This window comes from Phoxinus phoxinus (genome assembly GCF_949152265.1).
Source record: "Phoxinus phoxinus genome assembly, chromosome: 6".
Taxonomy (NCBI): domain Eukaryota; kingdom Metazoa; phylum Chordata; class Actinopteri; order Cypriniformes; family Leuciscidae; genus Phoxinus; species Phoxinus phoxinus.
This window is the reverse complement of record NC_136881.1, coordinates 3,811,024-3,838,226: the sequence shown is the minus strand read 5'-3', so window position 1 is coordinate 3,838,226 and position 27,203 is coordinate 3,811,024. Positions and strand designations below refer to the sequence as shown.

At 38.3% G+C, this 27,203-nt stretch overlaps 1 protein-coding gene across 1 annotated transcript in view; it reads left to right on the top strand.

The window, feature by feature from the left end:
- Nucleotides 1-27,203, top strand: part of gpc5a (glypican 5a) — a 156,797-nt gene that overhangs the window by 5,442 nt on the left and 124,152 nt on the right. The window contains exon 2 of the mRNA XM_079617307.1: nt 1,171-1,332. Coding sequence (XP_079473433.1) covers nt 1,171-1,332 — 162 coding nt within the window. The remainder of the gene's footprint in view (nt 1-1,170; nt 1,333-27,203) is intronic.

Here is a 27,203-nt window from a genome sequence, read left to right as displayed (position 1 = left end):
CAGCTTGCGTAAATGTGGACTTGTGTGGCCACCCGGTGGGAGTGTGAGTCTGATAATGGTGCTTAACATGAGCAGGAGTGAACACTTGTAGTTCATATATGTTATGTCAGTTTGTACTTTATTGTAGATGCTGCATAAATTACCCTGTGAAGGGACAAAAAATATATCACATTTTACTATTACTACTCTTACTAAAGATGCTGTGAACCTTTGTGTGTGTGTGTGTGTGTGTGTGCGCGTGTGCGCTCATACAAAACGCACTGCCACAATTCCAAGGTGTTTTGACTGATTGCCAGGATGTTGCTATACTATGACGTTAATAATAGATACTGGTCCAGGTGTCTGTGATAATTTGGTTTAAATTGACATGGACCCTAAGAGTTTCTTTTCTTTTCTTTATTGTTACATTTATTTTTATCCCTTTTATAATCTATTATTTTTTATTAAGCCAGGTGTAAATCATGGCTCTTAACACTTTGGAAAATAACAGCACCCCTCTCCTCAAGTGATAGTTTTTGAAATGTTATATATATATATATATAGCCTATATAATTATTTATTTATTTGATTGTACAGAGAAATTAGTTGTTCCTGCAAATCTAGTGAGGATATTTGTTTTAGGTTAGCAATTTGTTCAATAGTAAAACAAAATTGGTCACACTTTAGTTTAATTTCTCGCTATTAATAAACTATTAACTATGACTTTTGCCTCAATAAACTCCTAATTACTGCTTAATAATAGTTAGTAAGGTATTTGTTAAGTCTAGGTATTTGGTATTAAAGGGTAGTTCACCCAAAAATAAAAATGTTGCCAGTTTACTGCCCCTCAAGTTGTTTCAACCCTGAATGAGTTTCTGTCTTCTGTTGGACACAAAAGAAGATATTTTAAAGAATGTTGGTCACAGTTGATGGACCCCATTGACTTCCATAGTAGGAAAAAACATACAATGGTAGTCAATTTACAGATTGTTCTGTAAATATATTTAATTTTTACTGAATCTTTCCTGGCACCACAGCTGCGAGTGTTTTGTCTGTAAAAATGACAGAATTTATTCGAACAGTATGAGAAATACTGTTTAGTACCAAGTATCTAAGGATAATTTAATACGACTTAAATGCACATTACCACCATAATTAACGATCCTAAACTTTGTTTGTTTATCCCAACAGGTTCAGACCTCCAGGTTTGTTTATCCAAAAATGTAACGTGCTGCACTAAGAAGATGGAGGAGCGTTACCAGGTGGCGGCACGACGGGACATCCAGAACCTTCTCCAGACATCCAGCTCAAGTCTGAAGTTCCTCATCTCACGCAATGTGGCTACTTTTCAAGGTTAGTTCGTTGATTTTATAGACTAGCACTGGTATATTGTCTGCAACTCTCAGTAAACGGTTCCTTGAATTCTCTTACCACATGTTGTGTGTTATTCTTTAGTTTATAAGCTTATGAGAAATCCGAAAGATCGGTTGTACAGTTTATCCTTCACTTCATGCTTGGCAGGTTGCAGTGCTGTTCTTTGCTATGATGTCAGTTTGATTCCAGACATTTTACTGTTGTACAGTAAAGCATTACCACTGTATACTTTTCCCTGAGACCCACAATATGTGATTTAGTTCCCTGGTGGCTCTCCAAGGGCTTAATTCTGCTGCTTTTTCAGTACATTTCAGGTTCACCAGTGTTCATTTAAGGTTTTTCAATGAATGGCTTCCTTGATGAGCTGTACACCAAGATGCTTGTTTTGAGGCCTTAATGAAACCCTTCACAGCTTCGTAATGTTAGGTCATAGGAGCCTACGCACCTTTGCGGAGGAGGGTATCCTTCATTTGAACCAAATGACAAACCCGGATAACCTGTAATCACCCATAAGTGCTGATGCAAGAAGATGCACCGATCCTGACAAAAACCTCTCTATGTCGTCTACAGCGTATTCTCAGCAGAGCCTCTCTCTCAGGTTTCACAAAGGTGGTTAGTCAGTCAGTGTGTAGCTATAGCAGCTCATGATGGGTCGGTTCATTGTGAGTGTGTGGAGTTCTTGGATTGCTGCAAATGTGCCAGGAGAGTGAAGATTAAGAGTCTCCATTACAGTAAAAGTGAAGTGTCACTTTTTATGCTGACTTTGAGAGTAAACACAGGTTTTTTGTTTGAGCGAGTGAGGTGATGCTTTATAATAGGCTATATCTTAATCAGCTGATACGGATAGTAGATCATTGTCATTGATAACCAATGCAATTGTCATCATTATAAATCTGTACTTGCCTACAAAAGGCAAACAACAACAGAAAATAGTTTTTAACTATGCTTACTGATTTACTTCTCGAACAGCTGTGCATTTCCATCCCATGTTTTTATGTACAATTATCCTTTTGACTTTCGTCTTCACATTTCTCTTGCATTACTGAGTTGTGACTGACAGTTCAAATGCAGGTGTAGACACGCTTCTGTTTACTGCCTACTTTGCTAGACAACATTACTGTGAGTTTCCCTCTTAATCGAGACTATATCATTAAACCAAACCTCTTGCATTATTTCGCTTGTGGTTTAGGGCCCTTTTTATCTCAACGCAAGACCTGTTACATCGCATCATTTGGAAGAATGTTATTCAGGTGGCAGTTACCATAAAAAAACATTTTGCACGTTTTGTTGGGCGTAGACTCGGGGGGAGCCCTGATGGTGTCTAATCACAAGACTCATTTTATGAGATTAGGCCCATATTACAGGGCCCAGTCCCAGCCTCCTGCTGTCTAACTAGCTATTACCTCTTCTATGATACTGAACGCTGTTGTCTTAGAACAAATATGAAAACAAGGGATGAAACACAGCTGTACACAAACTAGGCTATTTGAGATAGGGCTTCAGAATGTATTGGTATTGCCAAATATCACATTTTCACCATTGGTCGAATTAGACTAATATTGGAAGGAGACAATATGCTTTTGAAATGGCATATCATTTAATATTTTTTTCACATTGTTCTATAAAGGAAAACACTGTAATAATAAAAAAGATAGTTTGAAAATGTATATAAAATCAATAAAAATTCAGCCAAAAACCTTTTTCTCAGCTTCAGTGCATGTTTAGTACATTTGGCTTTGTGTACCCTATTGACTATTGTATTGGTTATCAATAAAAATGGTTTGGTTGGAAATCCTCCCCATCCAGTTTTTATTTCTCTTTTTCCATGTGCTTTGCCGTCTTTAAACAAAGAATGTGCAATATAGTGCAGCGCTGCAGAAATTACAGTGACATCTTGTTTTACTTGCTTTGATTTTGGTGGTCCAGTGAAATGCGGGTTTGAGGTTAGACAGAACCCATATTATGATGCTGTTGGTTTTTGAGGAACATAAATAGTTCTGTCTTTGAAACAAATGGGCACCTTTTCCTAATTAAGCTTCAGTTTCTGTTGGAGATGTATTCAGTGTAGATGTTGGGAAGAGTTGATTGCTAGGAATTGGTCTTCAACCATGGGATCCTGTGAGAATTTAACCACAAGGTGATGGTCTGGTTACCTAGATGACTTGTTTATGTTTTAGACTATGTTCTACTTCCCCATTGTAAACCAGGCAGTCATGTGTGAACAGTGAGGGCCGTTTGTTTGCACAATTGCTACTGAAGCTGTGTAAAATTCCCTCTATAAAGGTGTACTGTTTGTCCCTGCGTACGTTAGATAATAATATTACCTATCTGTTACCAACAAGTCTTGCAAAACGTGTGACAACTGAGCACATTTTCTCCTCTCCAAAATCAAACTAAAAACAAACGCATACACATTTTCCTTATCTTAGTGCAAATGCTCTGAACAAAATGGCTTTTTTTCGTAATGCATTTGTGATTTTGAGGTGAAATACAACATTATTTGTCATATCACATGCATATTCTTTGTGTGGTTGTTGTTTATCATCTTTTGAATTACTGGCTAAAAGTTGCAGGTCTTTTAGGATGGTGGTTAATTCCAACCTGGTAAGATTAATAGTCATGGTTACCATGGAAAGATGGCAAACCTCTCTCGGAGTGAAAGAGAGTTGACCGGGGTCTCTCTCAGTGGGCAGCAGCATATTTGCACATTGTGCGGCCGACGCGGAGACCCTTTACGAGTCGAGGTTAAAGACAAACACACTCCTGTGGAGCTGGAGTCGCGGCCTCTCAGTCGGCTGAAGGTTGCTTGTTGAAAAGGCCGTCGGGTAGACATTTTCCACTTTTATTTTCGCCGTATTTATTTTTTTACTTTCCCTGCATTGCCAAATGACATCAAAGTGAGCTCTCTGCTTCAGTGGAGAGCTGATGCATTCGGCAGGTGATGCCGAAAACAGCAATCAGTTTCGAGACGGAGGCTGAGATAAGAGGGCAAGATGTTTTTCTTAAGAGTGCCTCACTAGTGAGAGCGAAATTGCACTGTTGAGTGAGCAAAATACCTGGAAGCCACTTGTTGAATGAGTATTCGAGTAGGCATATTTTTTAAAGTTGAGTGAGAAAAATTGCTAGAATTTGTGAAGAAGCCTCTGGCTTGTTCAGTTTGATTCAAAGCAAATCACATGGAAAAGTGTGAATCATCATTTTGGGTTATGGATGTTTTTTTCTGCCAAAGTTACTGCACAGTTATTGATGTTTTGTGGTTTTGTAACATGTTGAATTGTGGAATTCCATTTGTACCCATTGGAAAGATCTCACAAACGAGAGTTTTTTAATCTCACAGATACATGTAAGTTGTTTACCTTGTGAAAAAGTCCACATCAAGATATCAGCAATGCCTCATGCTCAACTCAGATTTGCAATCTGCAATCAAAAGTAAGAGATCCCAATGTGAACTCAAACATTTCTGTTCATATTCTTCCATTAGCAAACATTCTGAGCAGACTTCCACATTCATGTTCTAGCTTTGTACACTCTTATAAATAAAGGTTCTTTATTGACATGGTTAAAACCTTTAACATCCATGGAACTTTTCTTTTGCACAAACGGTTCTTTAAATGTGTGAATTATTTAAATGAGGGATATTGTGACGTGTTCGTTCCTGTAAGAAAACTCAAGACTACAATGGAAGCTTTTCAGGGAGTTCAGAAACAGTGACACTGATATAGAGAATAACTCCCGCTGGAGGGACTTTGTAACTTTGCAGACATTTTTCATGCTCAAACAACAACATTACACACTAAAGAAAGCATAATAGCTTCCCTTTAAGGTATTATTTATGTCTGTATTGGTACACTTATCTGAGCAGCAGTCATAATATTTGCCTTAGCCACCACCAGTAATAATTCCGTTCTGCAAATCATGCACTGATAACAAATTACATGAAAAGTCATGCACCAATGCAACAAATAATAATCCGAAACGAAATCAATTTACATTTAAAGTGTGACTTATTCAAACTCCCTCTCCATGTTTTACAGTGATATTCAAAGCTATCGGAAGCAGATATCTGCATACTGTAATGCTGATGACAAGGTCAAGGACATGATAGGTCAACTGGCAGTCGACGGACCCCAGACCTAGCTTAATTTAATCACAAATAACTCATACAGTCAGTGCTCATGTCACACCGGGGAGGACGAGTTGAAAGGAAGGTCTAAAGTGCCCATTTGTTAGACACAAACCCTGCAATTATGCATTTTTATTTGATACAGATGGAGACAAGGCCATGATTCATCAACCTCACAGTGAATAAATTAAACCATCACAAAACAACACAACAGAGTCACTGCGTGCAGATAATAGTCTATTGTGCAAATATGGCGATATAAAGGAACTTCTCCAACAATAAAACTACCCAAAATACAATTTTATAATTCAGATGTTGTTGTTTCGGCTCAAGACTAAATACAGCTTTTAGTTGTGTTTAATGGGCAGTGTAAGGCATCACTGTAATGTGTTTTTTTATTTATTTTTTCATACACAGGGTTCATACATTTGGTTAGGATTTTTTCACGTATTAAACAACATACATTAATGATACCTCAAAGCCCTTCATAAATCCTTCATAATATGTATACATTATTATTTCTGGATTTATACATTTGCAACTGCTTGTAAAGAACTTTACATTAAACCAAAAGGTATAGGGAAATAAAAGCTTTCCTTTTAAATTGTGCATCTGTGGCACTCTGGACAAGAGGATGAAAGATGCAAAGCCTGTCAATTTATTCAAATGTCACAGGCCGCTTTGAGCCCATAAAACACGTTATATGCATGACTTGTATTTCCAAATGTCTCCTGGTTAACTTGCATTGCGGTCCCTTAAATCCTCTTTGTGATTCAGGAAGTCATCTTGGCAGGATTGAACGTCCCTCCGTGCCTTCCATGCTTATGTGGCCATACGCGTTTTCTGGGACTTTTTGACTGATTGTTCTCAATAGCAGGAAGATACAATGCCACATGGGTGGTATGTACGCTCAGTTTAGAACATTTATGTCACAGATTGACATTCCCTGGAGGCTATGGAGGATGTGATTGGAATTTCTTTATCTGATATTTTGGCTACCTACATGCTGTAAAGTTTCAGGAGTGACAACCGCACTTTAACTCACTACAGAAATTGTGATTGACCATAGCATCGTTCTGGCATCTAATGTGTTTACTATTTTGAACCAAAGTAATATATCGTTAATACGAGTGGCTCTGGATTTTCTTTCAGCCTCGATCTGTACAAGTTTTGGGCGTGTCTGCGAGAAACATGACAGAATACCACAATACTTATAGGCATTTAGCAGGGACATTGTCAGTTTTTTTTTTATTTACAACAAAATAAGCTAATTCCCCCGCACAAAATATAATAGCATTGTTATATAGCAATATAATATGTAACAATAAAGTTTACATTGGCTTCATAAATGAATAAAAAAACGTTAAAAAGCAAAACATACCTGATGCACATTCTCCGTTCTTCATTTTCTAGAAGTCGTTTAAAACGGTGTAGTTCATTAAGAGAAGGTACCCCGCCATCTTGCTCCAACAAAAGTGGAGGCAGTTACTTTTCACCATGGTAGTGAGGTGCAATGTGTGGTTTTTCCTGTGGTTAACATGATCCAAATACTATGGATGACCAAATTTTGCCCTATAACATTTTACCCTTTAAAAATATATTTTTTACAGATGTTCCTGTTTTTGTTCAAATACATCTGCATCCCAACTCAAGCTGGAAACTCAAGCTGTGCAATTTTAAGAGAGAAAACATGTAATATAAATGTTCACCTGTTTGGCAAGTGTTTGTCAGGTTCTGATGATAAAACCACAATTACCTGTCTGGTTTCTACATCTTTCACTCTGGAGCAAAAATCTGCCTTTAAACTTGAAAGAAATAAAGATTTGACGTTTATCGTGATAATTATAAATAGCGACTGATGTGAAAAATTGTATCGTGATAACTTTTGACCATATCTCCCAGCCCTATAGCAACATGAAAAAAAACAACAACAAAAAACACCCTATATGAACCCATCCATCCATCCATCCATCCATCCATCCATCCATCCATCCATCCATCCATCCATCCATCCATCCATCCATCCATCCATCCATCCATCCATCCATCCATCCATCCATCCATCCATCCATCCATCCATCCATCCATCCATCCATCCATCCATCCATCCATCCATCCATCCATCCATCCATCCATCCATCCATCCATGCATGTCTGGCTTTCTCAAGCTAACTTCAAAGTTTGTCTTAAGGGAATTTTTTTATATCTGTTGTACAAACAGTGCCATTTTAGATGGCTTTTCCCATGCACATGTTCTTGCTCTCCCAACAAGACACCAGTGGCATCCTTGCATTTGTAGAATAACTGTCACGCCATTTGCACGAAAAGTCCACAGCATTCCTCTCTCATGAACCTGCCCGTGATTTACTGTAGGCTTCAGGCAAATGACCTAGACCAACCTCTCCGTACCCAACCGTTCACTAATCAGAACCTGTCACTGGAGCGAGTAACAAAGGCAGCTTAATGAAAACAAAATGTCTCTGTTTGAGATGGCTTCCTGGTAAAGGACTCTGGTTAGAGGGCAAAGACATGCCTTTGTCCCATTACCGCTGCTGTGTGGTCTTCGGTGCATTTTTGCCTTCTTTTACTCATGAATCAGAGATTGATGTCACACCAGGCCAAGTGGCCCTCATGGCCCGATGAAGTGCCATTCACCGTCGTCAACCTTATTAAAATGCCCCCATTCCTGTAGGCTTTGTCCAATTTAGCAATTCGATATTGAAACCTGAACTTGGCTCTTTCTGTGTCCCCTTAAGGGTCTTAAGCGGCAATTATTTGGCAAGTAAACAAACACTGGAAATGAGCAGATGCGTGCGTATGGACTGCAGGTCTTATTGTTTGTCGACAGGCACAGAATTTAATTTGTTCTGTTAACTGGGAAATCTGTTCTTTTCACATTATTAAAATAATAAGAGTTGTTATTAATATTCTGGATAGGAAGAACATCCAGTCTGAGTGATGAGATAGTATTGTTCTCTATCATGCAATTGAATTGAAATCAAATGCTTTTGTAAAGTGAACTTAAATTAAATTAGTTTAAAGCGGTGCAAAGCTATATTAATGTATCTAATAAATAGTACTTTGAGCAGACCGTATCTGAATATTTTTACTTTTCAATGGAAATGCATGACAGGATACAGTTATAAACACAACGTGTCCTCATGGAAATAGAAAATGAACACATCGTGACTGTGATCCATCTTGTAGTTATCACTGTGGATGCTGTCAAAGATAAGCCATATTATGATTATATTGTTAGTTTCTCATTTTCTCTTATATACGCTACACTGCTGTTCAAAAGTTTGGGGTCGGAAAGATGTTTTAAAATGTTTTTGAAAGAAGTCTCTTCTGCTCACCAAGACTGCATTAATTTGTAACAAAATAGAGTAAAAACAGTAATATTGTGAAATATATTGTTTTCTATGTGAATATATTTAAAAATGCAATTTAATGCGATACATTTTTATATATTTTTTTAACTTAATTTGTTTTTAGATAATATTTCGATATAATTTATTTTTTTAAATGGCTTTCATTAGTGCAGCTGTAACAATGCAACCTGTCTAATACGAATAAAAGTACAAATTTTATCAGTTTGGTAATCCCTTATGCACATGGATCAAACTTTACCTCTCATGCTTGTTGTTCCGACTGTCAAGTTGTTTGGATAGAATGAGACGATTGATTCCCAAATGATTATCAGCACACTAACATTAGCATGCTCATGGCAGCAAAGCAATCGTGAATTATCATTATTGCCAAAGGATGATTGACAGCATTGAAATGTTTAAACTGTGTGTACTTTAGCTTCCTAGAGGGGGAAGTACAACGTTTCTACGTACAAAGCAAATCACCATGTCTGAGGATATTAGTTAAGGATATTAATAACACACTTACTTGAGGAAATAAATGCTTTTATTCAATTCATTTCGGCAGATCTCCAGTAATTTCTTATCAGCGCTGATCCATCAGCAAAGCAATAAATCAGTGTAGAACCACTAGAACGCAGCAGTATTTTCACACAGTAATGTCAGTGTGTGTCATGACTTGTATTCGGAGGGCCCCTAATAATACTCTTGTGTTTGTGTGTTTGGCTCACACCCCTTGAGCCCCTTCTAATACCCCTGTTTAAGTGTGTTGTTAAGAGTGGCTTGCTCATTACTACCACCGTTTTACCACAGACCAGACCTCTGCTGACAGACTGCCACGCCACAGGCCCGAGTGTGAGACGCAGGAGAGGAAGTGCTTGCCTTTTGACACGCATTGACCCCTGGGGAAAAACTTTCATTCTTTCATAACTGGCCTGCTGATTTGCTGGGAGAGTCTTAGCTTAAGATCCAGGAACAAATTAGAGTAGATTTTCCTCAGATTTAAACATAGCCTAGTTGCTAAGTGGTTGCTAGGATGTTCTGGCTAGTTGCAACAGTGTTGCTAGGGTGTTGCTTGGTGGTTGTTAGGTTTTTTGGGGTACTTTCTAGGGTGTTCTGGGTGGTTGGTTGGATGTTGTTAAAGGGAGTCTTGGGAGTTTTGTGGGGTTTCTGTTCTGTTAGGTGATGCTGGTTTAAAGACATTCTGGGTGGTTGCTATGTTGTTGCTTGGCAGTTGCAAATGTTTTATGCATAGTTGCCAGGGTGTCCTGAGTGGTTACTTGGACATTTCTAGGGTTTTCTGGTTCATTGCTTGGGTGTTGCTAGAGAGTTGATGGTGGTTGCTATGATGTTACTAAGGTGATGTTAGTTGGTTTCAAGAAGTTATGGGTGGTTGCTGCAACTAAGCACAAAACCTTTGCACTCCCCGACAATGAACCATCTACAACACTAGTACCTATGCAGTTGCTAGACAGTTTCCTGTGTGTTGCCAAAGTGTTGCAAGGGGGGTTCTGTGTGGCTGCTTTGGTGTTGCTAGGGATTTGTTGGTGGTTGTTGTGATGTTACTAAGTTGATGCTAGTTGGTGTCAAGAAGTTATGGGTGGTTGCTAAGGTGTTGCTATGCAGTTACTAGTGTTTTGAATAGTTGCTAGGACATTGTCAGGAAAGTACAAATGTTTGTGCATAGTTACTAGAGCATTCAGGGTGGTTGGAAGCTAGGGCATTGCAATGCGATTGCTAGACAGTTTCCTGGGTGTTGCTAAGGTGTTGCTATGGGTGGTCTGGGTGGGTTTTGGGTGTTGCTAGGGAGTTGGTGATGGTTGCTATTATATTACTAAGGTGATGATAGTTGGTTTCAAGAAGTTCTGGGTGTTTGCTGAAACTTAAGCGTAAAAACTTAGCACATCCTGACCTGAACGCATCCAGAACACTTGTAACTATGCAAATATGTAAATTTTCCTGGGTGTTGCCAAAGTGTTGCTAGGAGGTTTTTCTGGTGTTCTGGGTGAATGCTAGGGAAGTTTTTCTATGTTCTAGGGAGCTCTGGGTGGTTGCTTGGGTGTTACTAGGGAGTTTTGGGTGGTAGCTATGATGCTGCTAAGATGGTTTCAAGAAGTTTTGGTGTCGCTATGGCATTGCAAGGCAGTTTTGTTGTGTACAGTTACTAGGGTGCTCTTGGTGGTTGCTAGGGTATCGCTGTGTGATTGCTGACAGTTTCCTGTGTGTTCTAGGTCACTAGGGTGTTACTAGTTTGTTGCTATGGTGGTCTTGGATTGGCATATAAACTGTAAGAGATACTGTCAGTCTGAGTTGTATGTGCATATTCCTCTCTGTGTCAGTGTGTTGAAATAAAAGCTTTTCCATAGATTTAGAGCCCATAGACACAAATGGGGTGAAGGAGTCCAGACTGTTTTCAGCCGCCGTGCAGTAAATGACAGGTTTCAGCAAAGACAGCATTCTTTTCCATTGAGAGAAAGAAAGAGAGAGACAGACATACACTGAGAGAGAAAGAAAACGTGGAGTTTAGCATCTTGTACTTTGACATGCATGTCCGAAGAACATTATATTATACAGAGAGAGTTATAAAAGTTCTCAATTGTGTCTTATTTAATTTCTCAGAGATGCCTCATTAGAGAAATAAAATGGTTTGCAGTATGACATTACTCTCTGGGAAAACATTTGAGATGTCAAAGAGATCTCATCTGTGACTCTGTTTCCCATGTGTAATAAGCTGTCAGGAATTCCCGCTCTGGACTTCTTTCTTCTCTCTTCGTGAGTTCATGAGTGGCTGCTTCAGGATTTCGCTCTCAAATAAACTCCCAACTGGGACGGCAGGCATAAATAGCAACACAGTGTTACTCCTGTGGTTTTATGTCTGAATGTGTCTGGCTTTAGCATCTTCAAAAGCAGGATATGGTTTGTGCAACTATCTAACCCCTTCCTCTGTGTCCCCGAAGACATTTGGCATAATGACCCCATAATTATACCACAGGCAAACAAAAGAGACAAACTCTCTGGCAGCGCAGCTGATTGTTTGCAAACAGTGACAGTAATTTAGACTTGTGTTGCAAGTCTGAAATGTGAGCTGCTCGGATTAGAGCAGGGCAACTATACGATTCCAGCGAAGGAGAAAATAATGGCCCTCTTACTGCTCTACAAAAATGTAAACTCTTGAAGTTTTAAGTTACAAACAATACAGTTCAAAATCCTAATTCTGTTTTTTTTTTCCCCATTGGGCTCAGAGGGAGATGTTTTTGCATCAGAGAAAGGTTCATAGAGAGTTCAAAAGTTTGGGATCAGTAATATATATATATATATAAAAATATATTTTATGAAATTAATGCTTTTATTCAGAAAGGAAGCATCGATCATTGACAGAATTTGATCAAATTGATCAAAAGTGACATTAAAGACATAATGTTACAAAATATTTCGGTTTCAGTTGTTCTTGAGAACTTTTCATTCATCAGAATCCTGAAAAAAAATCACGATTTCCACAAAAATATGAAGCAGCACAACTGTTTTCAACAATAATAATCATAAATGTTTCTTCAGCAGCAGATCATCATATTGGAATGATTTGTGAAGGATCATGTGACACTGAAGACTGGAGTAATGATGCAGAAAATTCAGCTTTAATCACAGAAATAAATTACAGCTTAAAATCTATTCAAATAGAAAACGGTTATTGTAAGTTATAATAATATTTCACAATTTTTATGTTTTTTTTTTTCTGTATTTTTGATCGAATAAATACAGCCTTGGTGAGCAGAAGAGACTTTTTCAAAAGCAGTAAAAATATTTCCTCTGATATTTTGAACAGTTGTGTGTATATGGAAGTGATGCAACACTTTATATAACTTGAAAACATAGGGTTGAACATTGGGATTTGAGTGCAGGGATTCAACAAAATAATCTGAACCAAATTGTTGAACTGATTAATTTAAATGAATCTGACTTTTAAACTGCTTGAGGAAGAGACAGTCTTAGTTGTCACATGAATTAGTGTCATGTAGTGTTCCTCTTGCTACAAAAGTAGCGTGATAATGATAAAAGTACTGAACTAAATAATACTAACTGATAAAGTACTACTGAAACATGTTGTTTGGTTTGTTGTATTGCTACTTTTTATCTCTCCCTGGCCTGTTTTTCTTCTTTTCTTAAGATTGCCCCTAATGAACTTCGCTCTGTTTCTTTCCAAGTGCTATTTGAATGTTTATTTCAGAGTAAAGACTGCCACGAGAGGGAAGCTCTGCCCTGGCGTCCGTTCTTACAACATCCATGGTGCTTTGCTTTTTATATTAGCCAGTGGAATTAAGTTTGAGAAAGTTGAAATAAAACATTCTTAGTTTTTATGCATTAAAGATGCAGTTGAACGCGAGCTGAGGTCAGTGAAGCATTCGTAGCCGTCAGGCACGCTAGCGTTGGTTGAGTTGTATTAAGCACTTCAAGAGGCTGTTCATTGAAGAAGTGATCAGACAGGACAAACTCAAGAACCTGCCGCTTTCATCTTTGAGTCTCATTGATCAAGTCCTCCCTCGCTTTATCCTCTTCAGGTTCTGGGGTTTCCCAGACTATTTTGTGGTTTGCTATAAAATCTTTAAAGAGAGAGAAACCATTATTTTAGGTCTATTATTGCTCCCATACTCACAGAGAAGTGCACTTTATGACATGTCTTCCCGGCTATAGCATTTTATATGGGTATTTTATTGTGATTGTATAAGGTCATTGCTCACTCAGAGTCATCATTTACTCACCCTCATGTCATTTTAAACATATACTTTGCTTTTGAGCTCTTTTGTGGGTGAAACTGTCCTTTCTCTTGGTGTTATTGTCTTTTTTGCATTGGCATGATTATGTATAAAACATTCTCCTCCCCCCCTTTCTCTCTCTCTCTCTCTCTCTCTCTCTCTCTCTCTCTCTCTCTCTCTCTCTCTCTCTCTCTCTCTCTCTCTCTCTCTCTCTCTCTCTCTCTCTCTCTCTCTCTCTCTCTTTCTCTCTCTCGTTCTCTCCGTCTCTGGCTCTATTACTCAGAAGCTTCCTCCAGGTCTTGGGCATATTGAAGATATAACGACATAATTGCTGTCGTATACCATTAGAGCATCCGGCCCTGAGTGACAGATGGATATTACTGAGCAATTACAGAGGAGCTCTGGGTCCTTCCTACCCTGTCCTGTGTTGATATTCGGATTGTCTAAACATTCCTGCGTTTTGCTCCACAGATTTTTAAGCCCTGATTTGTTTTCACTGTCTCTGAAAGTCTTGTGATTTTGCAGAAATCTAAAAGTCTCTAAAACCCTTTTTATCTTATAATACATTTTAATATGATTCAATATAATTTTTTTAAAAGGAAATATATATACTGTATTTTTTATATGTTGGTACATTTTCAGTTGTAGTTGTTGAAATATCAGCATTTTCTAACTTTTTTTTTTAACCTGTAATATATTTTGTTCTCGATTCCAACAAACAGTTTTATCAATGAAACTTTTCTCAATGAAATATACAAACATATAATTTCTAATATATATATATATATATTTTTTTATATATATTTTTTTTTATATTTTGTTTAATCTGAGCAAATTCCACATGATTTTCAGCATAGCCTAATGAAATTTTACACAGTTTGAAAGGGCCACCCTAAGATAATTTTAGACTCCTGGGAAGTTCCTCAGGAAAGTAAAAACATGGACTGGCCTACTTATAACAGATGATATTTTGCATCCTATAATTTTTTTTCCACAATTCACAGTGAGATATACAAATATGAGGTCAAATGTTTTAAAGACAAGGTATGAATGATTACATAAATAGCATAGCAAATGATAATTAAAGAAACCTTAAGGCATAGCCTCGTGCTTCATTGGCCACCGGCCGAGCATTCCTCTTTTCCATTGTTGCTCCGGCGCCATCTGGGAGCTGTAATACCCCTCAAAGCTGTAAGGAGTTTGAGTCTTTTTAATCATTTATCAAGATTCTCTTTGAACCTGTAAGCCTTTGCTTTGGCTCTTGAACAAGACTTGGGTTATATCAGACTAAATCAGCCTTGCACTGCCTTTTTATGAATTCAGGGTAGATCTGTTTACAAATACGGTACACATGGTACATGCTTTATCACGCCGCACATTAACGATACGGTGCCATCAGCTTAATGCACAGAACAAATGTCCTGCATCTCACGATGAAGCTTTGAAGTTCACATGCTGTCGACAGAGCTGGGCTATTGTCCTGTAAGGATGTAAGGGGTTTAAAAAGGAGAGATAACATCTTCTATTCACGTGTTTTTCACCAGAGCATCATTCAGGAGAGCAGGAGCACTGCTAGCGTACGGCTCTATGTTTCATTATTTCAAGCCTTTATTTCAGTAGTGACGTTTTACCGCACATCACCGAAAGGTGGGCGTTTTTTATTCTGTCTCAGACATTGTTTGTCTGTTGTAACTAGAATAAGCTGGCTGAAGACAGTCCCCTATTATCCGTAAACTTAATGGGAAAGGTACTGGTAATTTTAAAGGCATTGGACATTATCTGTGCATTTATTATAGTTTTACATTTTAATGTATTTTATATGGCATGCTTGAATTTATGCTTAACATGCATTATGCAACAAGTTAACTGACTTTAGACACAATGAAAGTCATAAATAAAAGAATACATCAGACAAATTATTCTTAGTTGCGCATCAGATAAGTAAAAGTTAACATGCATGTTTTGACACTTCCGAGTCGTCCTGACACAACCTGATGTTTCATGATGGGTTTTAGCTGGTCATCCATCTGGTCAAGCTAGAATACGGGTAATGAACACTAGTTAACAAGCTTATTCCAGTACCAGAGCAGCATTACCCATCTAAAACCATCATGGAATTGAAATCGGTCCAGACTGGTGTAAGAATATTATTGTAATTATTTCTTTAAGCTCACTAGCTAATCCAGAACAAAGCCATTAGATAATAGTATTAACATTTATACTTTTTGATGTGGGTTTTCTGCTTTGCAAGATCTTTTTTTTTTGTTTTTTGGCATTGGAAAATACAAGCATTGCCGTTCACAGTGTAAGAGGTTGAGAGCAGAAGTTTTTTTTCTTCCCTGATCCAGTGCACAGATAATATAATTTTATCTCTGATCTGAGCAGCATACCTGTGCGTTTGAGTTTGTTTATAGTGGACTGCAGAAGTCAAACATTGAGGGAGCTTTGAAAACCTCTCAAGAGCTTTATTAGGGACTTTGTTTTTCTGTACTCGGTGGAGACCGGGCAGATTTACCCATGGCTGAGTATGTTGATATGCATCCAATGAAGCAGTGTCCAGTCCAGTAGCATTATAACTGCCCACGCAGTCTCTGTGGTTTGTGACTTTTCTTGGCCGTCTTTCCTTCAGTGACTTTGTTTGTCTTTGTTTGATATCTCTATGCTTCATTAAAGTCAGCATGAAGTCAAAATTTACCTTAACTTGAATACATATTCTCAGGTCTTTTTGTGAAGGATTTCAGTGCTTTTTAATATCCCAAAGAAACAATTCCTTTTTTGGAAACCAAACAAATTTTACATAGGCACACTTAGGATTTCCCTGTCTTAAAGTTTAAAGAAATGTAAGAAAATATGCTATATTTCAGTGTCATAAATGTTCATTTCTAAATTCTGAGGAAACCAAAGGGAGTCAATATGCTAATATGTTTTGATTTAGAGTTAAAATAACGTGTGTGTGTGTGTGTGTGTGTGTGTACTGTGTATAACAATAAAGGCTCTTAACAATGAAGGTTCTTTACTGGCATTGCTTGTAATGGAACCTTTGGAACCTTTCCATTGTGCAAAAGGTTCTTTATAGTGGAAGAAGTTTCTTCAGATTGGCAGCTTTCTCTACTAGTATACATTCTGATGACGTGCATTTGTTGCTTTTTCCTGCACCTGGATTTTTATGGATCCAGGTGACTATCAGGTATCATAGAACAAGCAGTATTTCAGAAGAAACCCCCATAAAGGGTTTTATCCGGTGGACACAGTTGCTCCAATATAATTGCAATACACAACACTCTCTTTCCTCCCTTTCCTCTCTTTCCTCACCTGACTTTACCTTCTTTATACCAGTGAGGTTAAAAGCGTCCAGAAGCAACAAAAAAGCATTTTGTGTTTGCCTGCTCTCTCTTTGACTCAACAGTGACTCATTTAGGCAGATCAGGTCAAAGCTACTGAGAGGGACATTCATACACACACGCTGGAGATATTAGAGCCAGGGGAGTGTGTTTGATAGGTTAACAGCAGTCATGGTGGTGAGTGTATTTCACAACCGTCCCCTACCAAATCAGCCTCGCCAAATTCATCCTGATTTCTGTTTTTACAGCCCACACATCACAAGACACCTCACACTCCAGAGAGGTTGTTTTCACTCTTTTTCTTTCTCTTTTTTCTTCTTCTTGTCCGTTGCAGAGGTGAGGTGTACATGCAAAGACTCTTTTCATTCCCAAAGAGGACTTTAACTGCAGTTGGCAGCCAAAAAAGTCAAGTTAGAAACGTGTGTGTGTGTAGAATCATAGTATAATTTGTAATTTGTAACAAATAATGTATTTGTAAAGATTGTAATGTTCATGTGTGCAATTTTTATTAGCAGTTTGTTTGTGTCAGCATGATGTCTGGCTAACGCTGCATAATATATTTTGTTTAAAAAAAAATATATATATATATATATATTTTTTTTTTTTGTATCTGTTCCACCGCCTAATGGTGTTGGTCATTTGCATACTGCCAAAAACAGTGCCGATCGGCACAAGCAACTCTTCATCATGAACTCTTCATCATGTTTCTCAAACCATTCCTGATCAATGTGTGGCAGGGTGTATTATCCTGCTGAAAGAGGACACTTCCACCAGGGAACATCATTGTCATGAAGGGGTGTACCTGGTCTGCTACAATCTTTAGGTAGGAGGCACGTCCACATTAATGGCCGGACCCAGGGTTTCACAGCAGAATATTGCCCAGAGCATCATACTCCTTCCATCGGCTCGTTGTCTTCCCACAGTGCATCCTGGTGCCATCACTTAACCCAGGTAAACGTGCACACATACACAGCCGTGATGAAGAAGAAAACCGGACTTATCGGACCAGGAGACCTTCTTCCACTTCTCCAAGCTCCAGATCCGACGCCATCGTGCCCATTTTAGGCTTTTCCGACGGTGGTCATCATAGGCACTCTGATTGGTCTGTGGCTATGCAGCATCATACGCAGCAGAGTCCGATGCGCTGTGTGTTGTGACACATTCCTCCCATAACCATCATTCAAATTTTGTGTGACTTGCCACAGTAGACCTACGGCTGACTCAGACCAGACGGGATTGCCTTCATTACCCTTGTGCATCAATCACTTGGGCTCCCAACACCCTGTCACCGGTCTGTGGATTTGTCCATCCTTGAACCTCTGTTGGGAAATTCTCACCACTGCTTAAGAGGAGCAACACACACGTCTTGCGGTTTCACAGATACTCTGACCCAGTCACCTTGCCATAACAATTTGGCCCTTGTCAAAGTTGCTCAGATCTTTATTCCTTGCCATTTCTCCTGCATCCAACATGTTGATTACAATAACTGATTGTTTGCTTACCATCTAATCTACCCAGACCTATACCCGATCTATCTATCTTTATCCATCCATCCGTCCATCCGTCCGTCCATCCGTCCATCAATCAATCAATCCATCCATCCATCCATCCATCCATCCATCCATCCATCCATCCATCCATCCATCCATCCATCCATCCATCCATCCATCCATCCATCCATCCATCCATCCATCCATCCATCCATCCATCCATCCATCCATCCATCCATCCATCCATCCATCCATCCATCCATCCATCATTGAAATATTGCTTGTATTTATTTTATTAGTGTCTTATAGGAATGATTTAGAAACCAGAGTCTTACTAAGATTGCAGTAGCATCGCTGTTGGTCATATTTGGTGTTTGGGGTTTACTGAACCACGATATTAAACTAGTGCAATTTTCTAAGCTAAACTGAAAAAAATGGATCAGAACACCTTTCTCAACTTTTAAATGGCATTACATTTCTTGTGGATTTCCCTGCTCTTTCGTTTCCAGTAAGCATGGTTCAGATGGCAGGGTCATTGCGGTCACAGCTCCTCCGCAGCAGGTCCAGGTATGGCTGGTATTTGCGTACGGCCGTGTTCTGCACTCAGACAGTCCCGCTCTGGCAGGATCCCTGTGTTTTTTTTGGACGGCAGGAGCAGCTTCTCTAAAGCGGGTGATAATGGAGATGTTTGCTCAGGCTTCCCTTTTTCTACTAAGCCATCTCCAAAACCAACATAACCCTGCAAAAAAATATACTAACCACTCACTACCAGCGATACACTCCCTCTAGGGGAGGAAATGGACATTTGGTGAATGGTTAGGAAAGCTGCACTTGTAGTGGAGACCTCAAGTGGGATATTTTTTTAGGCGAGAAGGCTCCTCAAACGTCTGGGTCAGAATTTAGCCATATCTGTATGGGATCTCAAAGCAACCTGAGGGCTGAATGAGGATGAGGTAAATATGTTTTAAATATTACGGTTCACAACCCATTTTCTTCCATAATATGATGGAATTTAAACAAAGTTAATTGGTCTGTTTAATGAGGACATTTTATTTAAAGATTTGATAGAGACTTGAACGTTGGAGGATGAAGTTCAAGTTTTTCCATCTATATCAGTAATAATGCTTTTTAAATATTTAATTATTTTCTGTTATTGATTTGCTATTATAATAATGAGACCCGGAATATGTTTAAAAAGAAAATGATTTATTTTTATTTTTTATTTTTATTTAATTTTTTCCTACAGAAGACGTTTACATTTCTAGTTTCCTTGTCAGTGGGATCCAATATTGTTTGGACTCACTCCACCATTGCTCAAAATACATTGTTTTTGTGTTCCACAGAAGAGAGAAATAACAACAGGTTTGGAACATCATGAGGTTGACTTAATGAAAGAATAAAAATAGGGTCAATTTTGATTTCCCATTAACTATAAAGCCTTGATGTGAACTTTAAAGCCTTTTTAATGAAAAAGAAAATCATATTCTTTTGCTTTAAAGAACCAAAGTTAATGCCTATAACCAATTTACTGCTCTGAATAACTGATATTTGAAGTTTAAGAGTGTTTTTAATCTCCAAAGAACCATATACAGCCCAAACTAGCTCTTGATAAGAAGTGGACTCTTTGCTTTGACCTTTATTTATAAGATTTTTAAGTTAATTCCCTCACAGTTCAAAATTCAGAGGCTGACCCCGCTGTCATTTAGCTCGAATGAGACCCCTCGCATTCAGACCATCTTCATTGCCTTTAAATAGTTTATCTCCCCTCGCCTGTTTCTCTTCTCGGCTTAACTGGGTTAGGCTAATTTAATTCTACTTGACTATGCTGTCAGATTGTTATACGTCCTTATTTTGTCCTTGTGAACGTTGGTACGCTACAGTTTCTTCTCATGTATAACATTGATGAATTGAGCTAATGCCTTACCTGAAAGATACCCTTAATCACGTTTGTCTCGATTCTCTTCATAGTGGCTCACGAGTGTCAGGGGTCTTTTGTACGGATATGACCCCGTGGCCAAATGAGTTCTTTAAGAGCATCTGGATTGCATCATTAATCACATAAGTCATGCAAATAAAGCATTGATAGCTAATGGCTTTTATTAAACGGTGACCAGAGTTAAATGATTAAAGACACTAGGGTTCAATACATTATTTGATTTAGTAAATAATATATTGAATGAAAGAGTGTCTGATCACCATCCACAATGCCAAGGTGTTCTGGGTGGCTGCTGTTTGGTTTTTATTGTATTATAAGATCGCTCTGGCTAGTAAACACATTCGTACTACCATTGGTCCGTGGTGATTACGTAATAGGTGTGCGCTGAGGCTCCGCCTTCTTTCACGTGGAAATCTCCTCTGGTTCATTTCTTCTGTTCAATCTGTCCAGGTCAGATGTCCGCGAGTAAAAAAACAAAACATATTGGAGAGCTGCTTTATAGAAGAAAATGAAGTAGGCCTACTTCTGATGAAATGAGACACTGACACTGTTTTTCATGTTTAATACTGTAAGCTGCTTGATTTTTTAAGCAATCTATTGTATAAAGTGCTATATATAAATACAAGTGAAGTGACTTTTCTGGAGTGCCGAATTGCAGAGCTGGTGCAAATATATCCACATCCATATGCTTTTTTTCTTTAAATGTGTTAACATTTTTCTAATTTTTAATGTGTGGTTATTTTGTTATTGAGAGGAAAGTGTGCAACACATATTTACATGCTGAGTGGAGTCGGATGTTCACTAACAGTGTATCGCTGGTCATGTATTTTGAACTTCGTTTTACCCAAAAATGAAGAACGGAAAATAACTTTGCCGTGAGTATATCGGGGCCTTAACTTTCCCCAACGCTTTGTTTTGGTGCAACATTTCTTGAAAGTGTAAACCAGGACTGTGCGCTATCTTACGATGAATTGCAGTCTTGCGTACAGTAGCCTATATTTCTGATGGTCAGAAATACGCCCCTGACTCTCAGCAGTATCTCATGTCACTGGTGGCTTTTCTTGTGGTCTGAGGGCATTTAGATGAACTGAATCAAGCCAATAAGAGTCATCTTTATGTTTCTCAACATCGAAGATGGCCAGGTGGCACAAGAAACGCTTTGAACTCTGTCTAAATGCAGCTTCGTGTAACAATGAGGGGCCTCCCTTGGAGCTCTGGACTCTTTCAGCGTGGATTAGGCCGTCCCGGTACAAGCGGCGAATCACAGAACGATGTTATAAATGGACATGGAGATTGGCACGACCGAAGTGGCATTGTGACAGGCGGCATGTCTAGCTTCACAGCGAGCCGAAGAAAAAGAAAGGAGAATAGACACTATTGTCTCCTCGCTCCTCTATTGCCTTTGTGGGCCAGTGTTTTAGGGAGAGAAAAAAATGGAAACGAGCTCAAGGCTTTTGGAAGGTGACACTAAAGCTCGCAGCATGTCTGGGCACAGCACTCTTTGTTTGTTCGTCTGTGTGAGTCAGAAGTGCACCATATTTTTCTGTTTGTATCATATACTTGTGTACCACAACATTGTATATTTGTGCGTGCGGTTTGTATGAGTCACAAAGTGAGTCATGTGTTTGGTACTCAAATAGTCAGAGATTTTCAGTCAAATCTGACATTTAACTCCAAGAAATTATTTGAACAATGTTATATTTTGTAGTTTTGATGCCCCGGCACAAAATAAACTAATTATAAAAATATTATAATTTTTTGTTGCATAAAAATGTGTCTATTATTGGGGAATCTGGTGAATTAAATACTTTTATATCTTATTTGAACAAGATGGACATAAACCGAATGATATGATTTAACTGTCAAGCAGTGTGCATTACGTGTGCGTGCAAACTCCTTCAGTTGTAATCACTTACATCCACACAAGTAGATTTATGGATTTGTCTGTGCTTTGATTAGTATGAGCAATGTGCTTCATATGGGGGAGATTTTCTACTTCATTTTTCAAACATGTTTTAACAACACTACCACAAGACGTTTATTTTTTTCCAGCGACCCGACTGTTATCAGAAGTTGTCAGAAATTAAGCCGTCGCGCGAGGCCCATCTCGCTTATCGAATTTCACAGCAGTATCGCCGCACAATCACGCCATTGATAGCTGTGAATTCCCCTCCCATCAGATGTCAAACCAAACAAGTATGAGACTAATTCACTCGTTTAACTCTTCTACTCCCTTTATTCATTACAACATGTTCATTTTGGTTTTTAAAGCACCGTCAGGTGTGAGATCTGTGGGAAAGAAGTACCACAAACTCATAAATGGAGAAGCAAAAATTGTAATGCCTAATGCCTCCTAAGGAGATTTAGGATATATAATATAATATACTTTAAGGTGTAGGCTAGGTTCTGCGACACTAGTGGCACCTTGCAGAATTACAAAAATAAAGCATATTTTTAAACCTTTCAAACGCCCCTTTTGAGCATCGCGCCTCCCCAACTCAACATGACAAATACAGTTATTACGGGTGCTTGTGAAGGCATGTCTCAACAGGGAAAAGTAGGCTAATTACAATAAAATGAATACTTTTAGCTGTGTTGCTATGTGTCACGAGTAAGCAACTGAGCAGACGAACACGAGCGTCTTGCTTATAAACCGGTCACAACTGTTTAAGGCTAAATAAACATTATTAACTGGTACATTTGTCATTTTAAACGGGTGCATGATGATGCTGTACGGTATTGAAGCATCCACTGTAGCGTTTCATCGCAATGTCCCGTTCACTTTGACGTGGTTATGATCTGTTAAAACTTTGAAGATCTAAATGCAGCAAATTTTGGCTTCTGTAACCAAAGCTGAATGTCTTTTCTCATGTAACGCATCAGTCATGTTCCCACAGCGGCTAAACATTAGCCACACCCCAAACTCTCACGATAGGCTGAGCTGGAAAGTGATTGACAGATCTGAGCGGACCGTTCTCAGTGTTTAGAGCCTTGGGAGGCTCAATGTTCACTCTTTTGGCGGAGATAAATCCATGAATGGCTTATTAGTCAATGAACAATGAACTGGGTTTAGAGAATGTAAAAAATCTTACATACCTCACCTTTAAAAAAACCACACAGAATTTAAATGGGAACACTTTTTAAATCTCCTGAGCAGAGAAAGAGCAATCTCTGCGTGCAATCTCAAATGCGTGTGTGTTTATCATGGCTCAGTTCCCAGTTTTGGTGGTGGGTGAGAACAGTGTCTGCTCGTCCTCACGATGCTACACACACAGGGCGATAACTGATGCCACACCGCTGATCTGTTATGATGGATATCCGTACTGAAAATGATCTGATGTGATCATGTGTGGGCAGACGTGACTAACACTCTAAGAATTAAAGTTCTAACAGGAAGTGATGCCATAGAACAACCATTTTGGGTTCCCAAACTATCCTCTCAGTGAACAGAAAAACTTACGAACATGCTAATAATCTGAAGAACCTTTTGTGAAATGTGAAGGTTTTATGGATGGTATATATGCGTCCAATGAAGAACATTTATTTAAGTGTGATCCAAGTTCTTCCTCACAAATGGCTTTTTGGTGTCTTTGAGGAATGCTATACTGGAGTGGCCAAAAGTGATATCTGGAGGAGATTATTAATATAATTTTTTTTTTAATACGAAGAAATAACAGAACACTAAACAAGGTTAAGTTAATTTTCTGGAAATTATTTGGCAAAAAAGGAAAGCTACAGCTACAAAAAATGCACAGAAATTGACTATCGTATTATACAGTTATTAATATTTAGTTCTGATTCGTTCTTGTTTTTGTACGTACTCATAATTTTTTTGTATGACAGCCTGGAGAAATTATGCATGTTATGCAGTTTGGCATGTTTCATTGCGTTATCTTGCCTTAAAGCGGTCACTGACCCTTGTCGTTCAAACCTAAAATTAACTGGTTTGTGACACAGTGTCTATAAACTTTGTGTACGTACTTTATTCCAAGTCCTCTGAAGCCGTATGACAGATTTGTGTATGGAATGTACTAGGCTACACAACTGTTGCCACTTATACCTGGCTCACACTACAGGAGTTTTAGGCCGATTTATGCCCGATTTCCCCCTCCCGAGAATCGGAGAAAAAATCTTGTCGAGGACCTCGATCGGTTGCGATGTTCAGCGCAGATTATCTGCTAATGTGAGGCGTTCACAGATCGAATCTTGCCCCTCCCGATCTGCTCTCACACAAATCGGGCTCGCCCCGATCATATCAAACATGTTTGATATTTATCGGGATGAGCAAGATTGTGATTACGTCGTCAGTACTGTCACAATAGTGTCTACGACGAGACGGAAGTGACAGACATTTCTTACCTGCATTTCTCGCTGAAGAACTGACAATCCATGTTCAGTCCGTCTCCCCAACCATTTTCTCATCCACACTTGTTTATTCTTCCGCTTTTTCTCACAACAAACGATCATTATTGATACAGCAAGTTTTCGTGTTACAGTATCCATTTTGTTTACATCCGCTTTCCCGCTTCCGATCTGCTGCGTAGATCACGTGAGGCGCTTCCTCTGGCACGATAATCTTAGTAACATTTTGTAGTGTGTGATGCGCCGCGATTTTCAAATCTTGTAGTATGAGCATGTTTAAGATTTGAGGTAAGAAAATATGCAAAGATTCTCCTAAAGTGTGTGCTGCAAGCAGATTTAAAAATCGGTTAGGATTTCAAAACTCCTGTAGTGTGAGCCAGGCATTAAAGAAACAATATGAAAGAGTAAATTATGACAGCATTTCAATATTTGGTGCAGTTTTTTTTTTTAAAGACTGTTGTGTTTGTTTTTACATTGTTCTGTCTTGAACTAATGGACTTTTAACTACTGAGGGTCAGTAGAATACCTCAAAATATTTATGTAAACATGGTTTAAACAAAACTGACTTCAAAGCTTTTGTTTGTAAATATTGAAAATCACATTTCTCAATTGTAAACAACCACATTTAGGAAATATTTATATTTCCCTCATTTAAGAGATGTTAAAGTCTTATTTTTGTATTTTTTTGTACTGGGTCTAGTTGCGAAATATAACTTTATTCTCAAGAAAGTGTGCTTTTTGTCTTTGCTAGGGTGTTATGGCTGTTGCTATGCAAAAGGGTTCTCTGAGTGGTTGCTAGGGCGTTGCTAGATCTCTGTGATATCATTGAGGATGTGTTCCACATGTTTTTTTTAGTCCAGTTGCTGTAAATGTTGCTGATCACTTGAAGTAACTGCACACCTCTAGTCAGCAAGACGCATGATTTGAGGAATCATTCATGTCTGGATCATAATTTTATGATTAATGCGCCACAGTTTAATAATTATTTACTACTTGTTAGAGATTTCTCTTTAGAATCTTGCCTGAGCAAAAACGACTAAACATCCATATCAATCCGTTTTTTTTTTGTGTATTTTTTGTCTATGGCAAGAACATGCAACTCCCCCTCCCCCTGGTGGACAACATTTAATTATTATATATATATATTTAAAATATATATTTTAATATATTTAAAATGTTTAATTAAAAAAAATCTAATAACGTATGCTTTTTAAAATTTATTAATTTTATTTTATTTTATCCTTTAGTATTTTTGTACTGAAACAATTTGATAAACTAAACTCACTGCCATCCATCCATCCATCCATCCATCCATCCATCCATCCATCCATCCATCCATCCATCCATCCATCCATCCATCCATTCATCCATCGTTGCCACCAAACAGATTAGTATTGGGAATTTTAATGTAATTTATAAACTTTTTAATTTATTTCCATTTATACTTTGCTTAACCCATTTTTTAAAGTTAATCAACGTCTAGTTAAGTTGTTCTTCTAGTCCAAGACTGTCAAACTTTTTCTGCAAATACATTATTTGAAATATTTATTAATATAATTATAGTAAAATGATTTAAAATATAACAAAATATATATTTAAATGTGTTCTACATTATTTCTATTCTAATAACAAACATGCTTTTTTTCTTTTTCTGTTGTAATATATTTTTTTTTTATCCTTCAGTATTTTTTATACTGAAACATGTTGGTAAATGACTGCTCTGTAACACTGACATGTGATCCTGCAGGGCTTGAATCATTTAGTTTGCCTGAAGCTTCACTTATTGCAATTCATGCCTCATATAAATCAGACGTAACTCAGCTTGTGAAAGAGCCTGTCCCAGACGTAACCCCAGCCCCTATAAAAGCGCCAACATGGACGCCATCCACCGCACTTAATAGGGGTGAAAGGTACCAGCATCTCATCATCAGACACATGCGAGTTTTTCACTCCGGACCAAATAAACCCCATGCCACCTTTCTGCTATCCTGTTCTTTTTTCTCTAGGATTGCGTATACTCAGCCAGCGGTGCTGATGTTTAAAGACGTCGTGAAGGAAACTCTGTGCCAAGAGCTGCTCCTCTGCAGTCGTACCCTTGTGAGAGAAGCAAACAGAAATGTTGCCAGCGAACAAGTGTTGGTCCAACTCAAACAAACCTAGCAGGCGAGCCATACAAAGCTCCACTTCACTTCACACCCGAGCTCTGGTTTCAGGTCAGAGGATTACAGAAGCCACCTTTAGTGACGCTTCATTACTCAGACCATCGTAAAAAGCCCGGTCATATAAGCTTGCCATTGCCAGTATGGGTTAATGTGAAGTGGCTGTGTTTGGTGATGTCATATTTATAAGCACTTGTAGTTTTAAATGATTGTTTTACAGTTTAATTGACATCTTAAAACAAAGAAAGGAAAAGTGTTAAGTCAAGTCAAGTCATCTTCATTTATATAGCGCTTTTAACAATGTAAATTGTTTCAAAGCT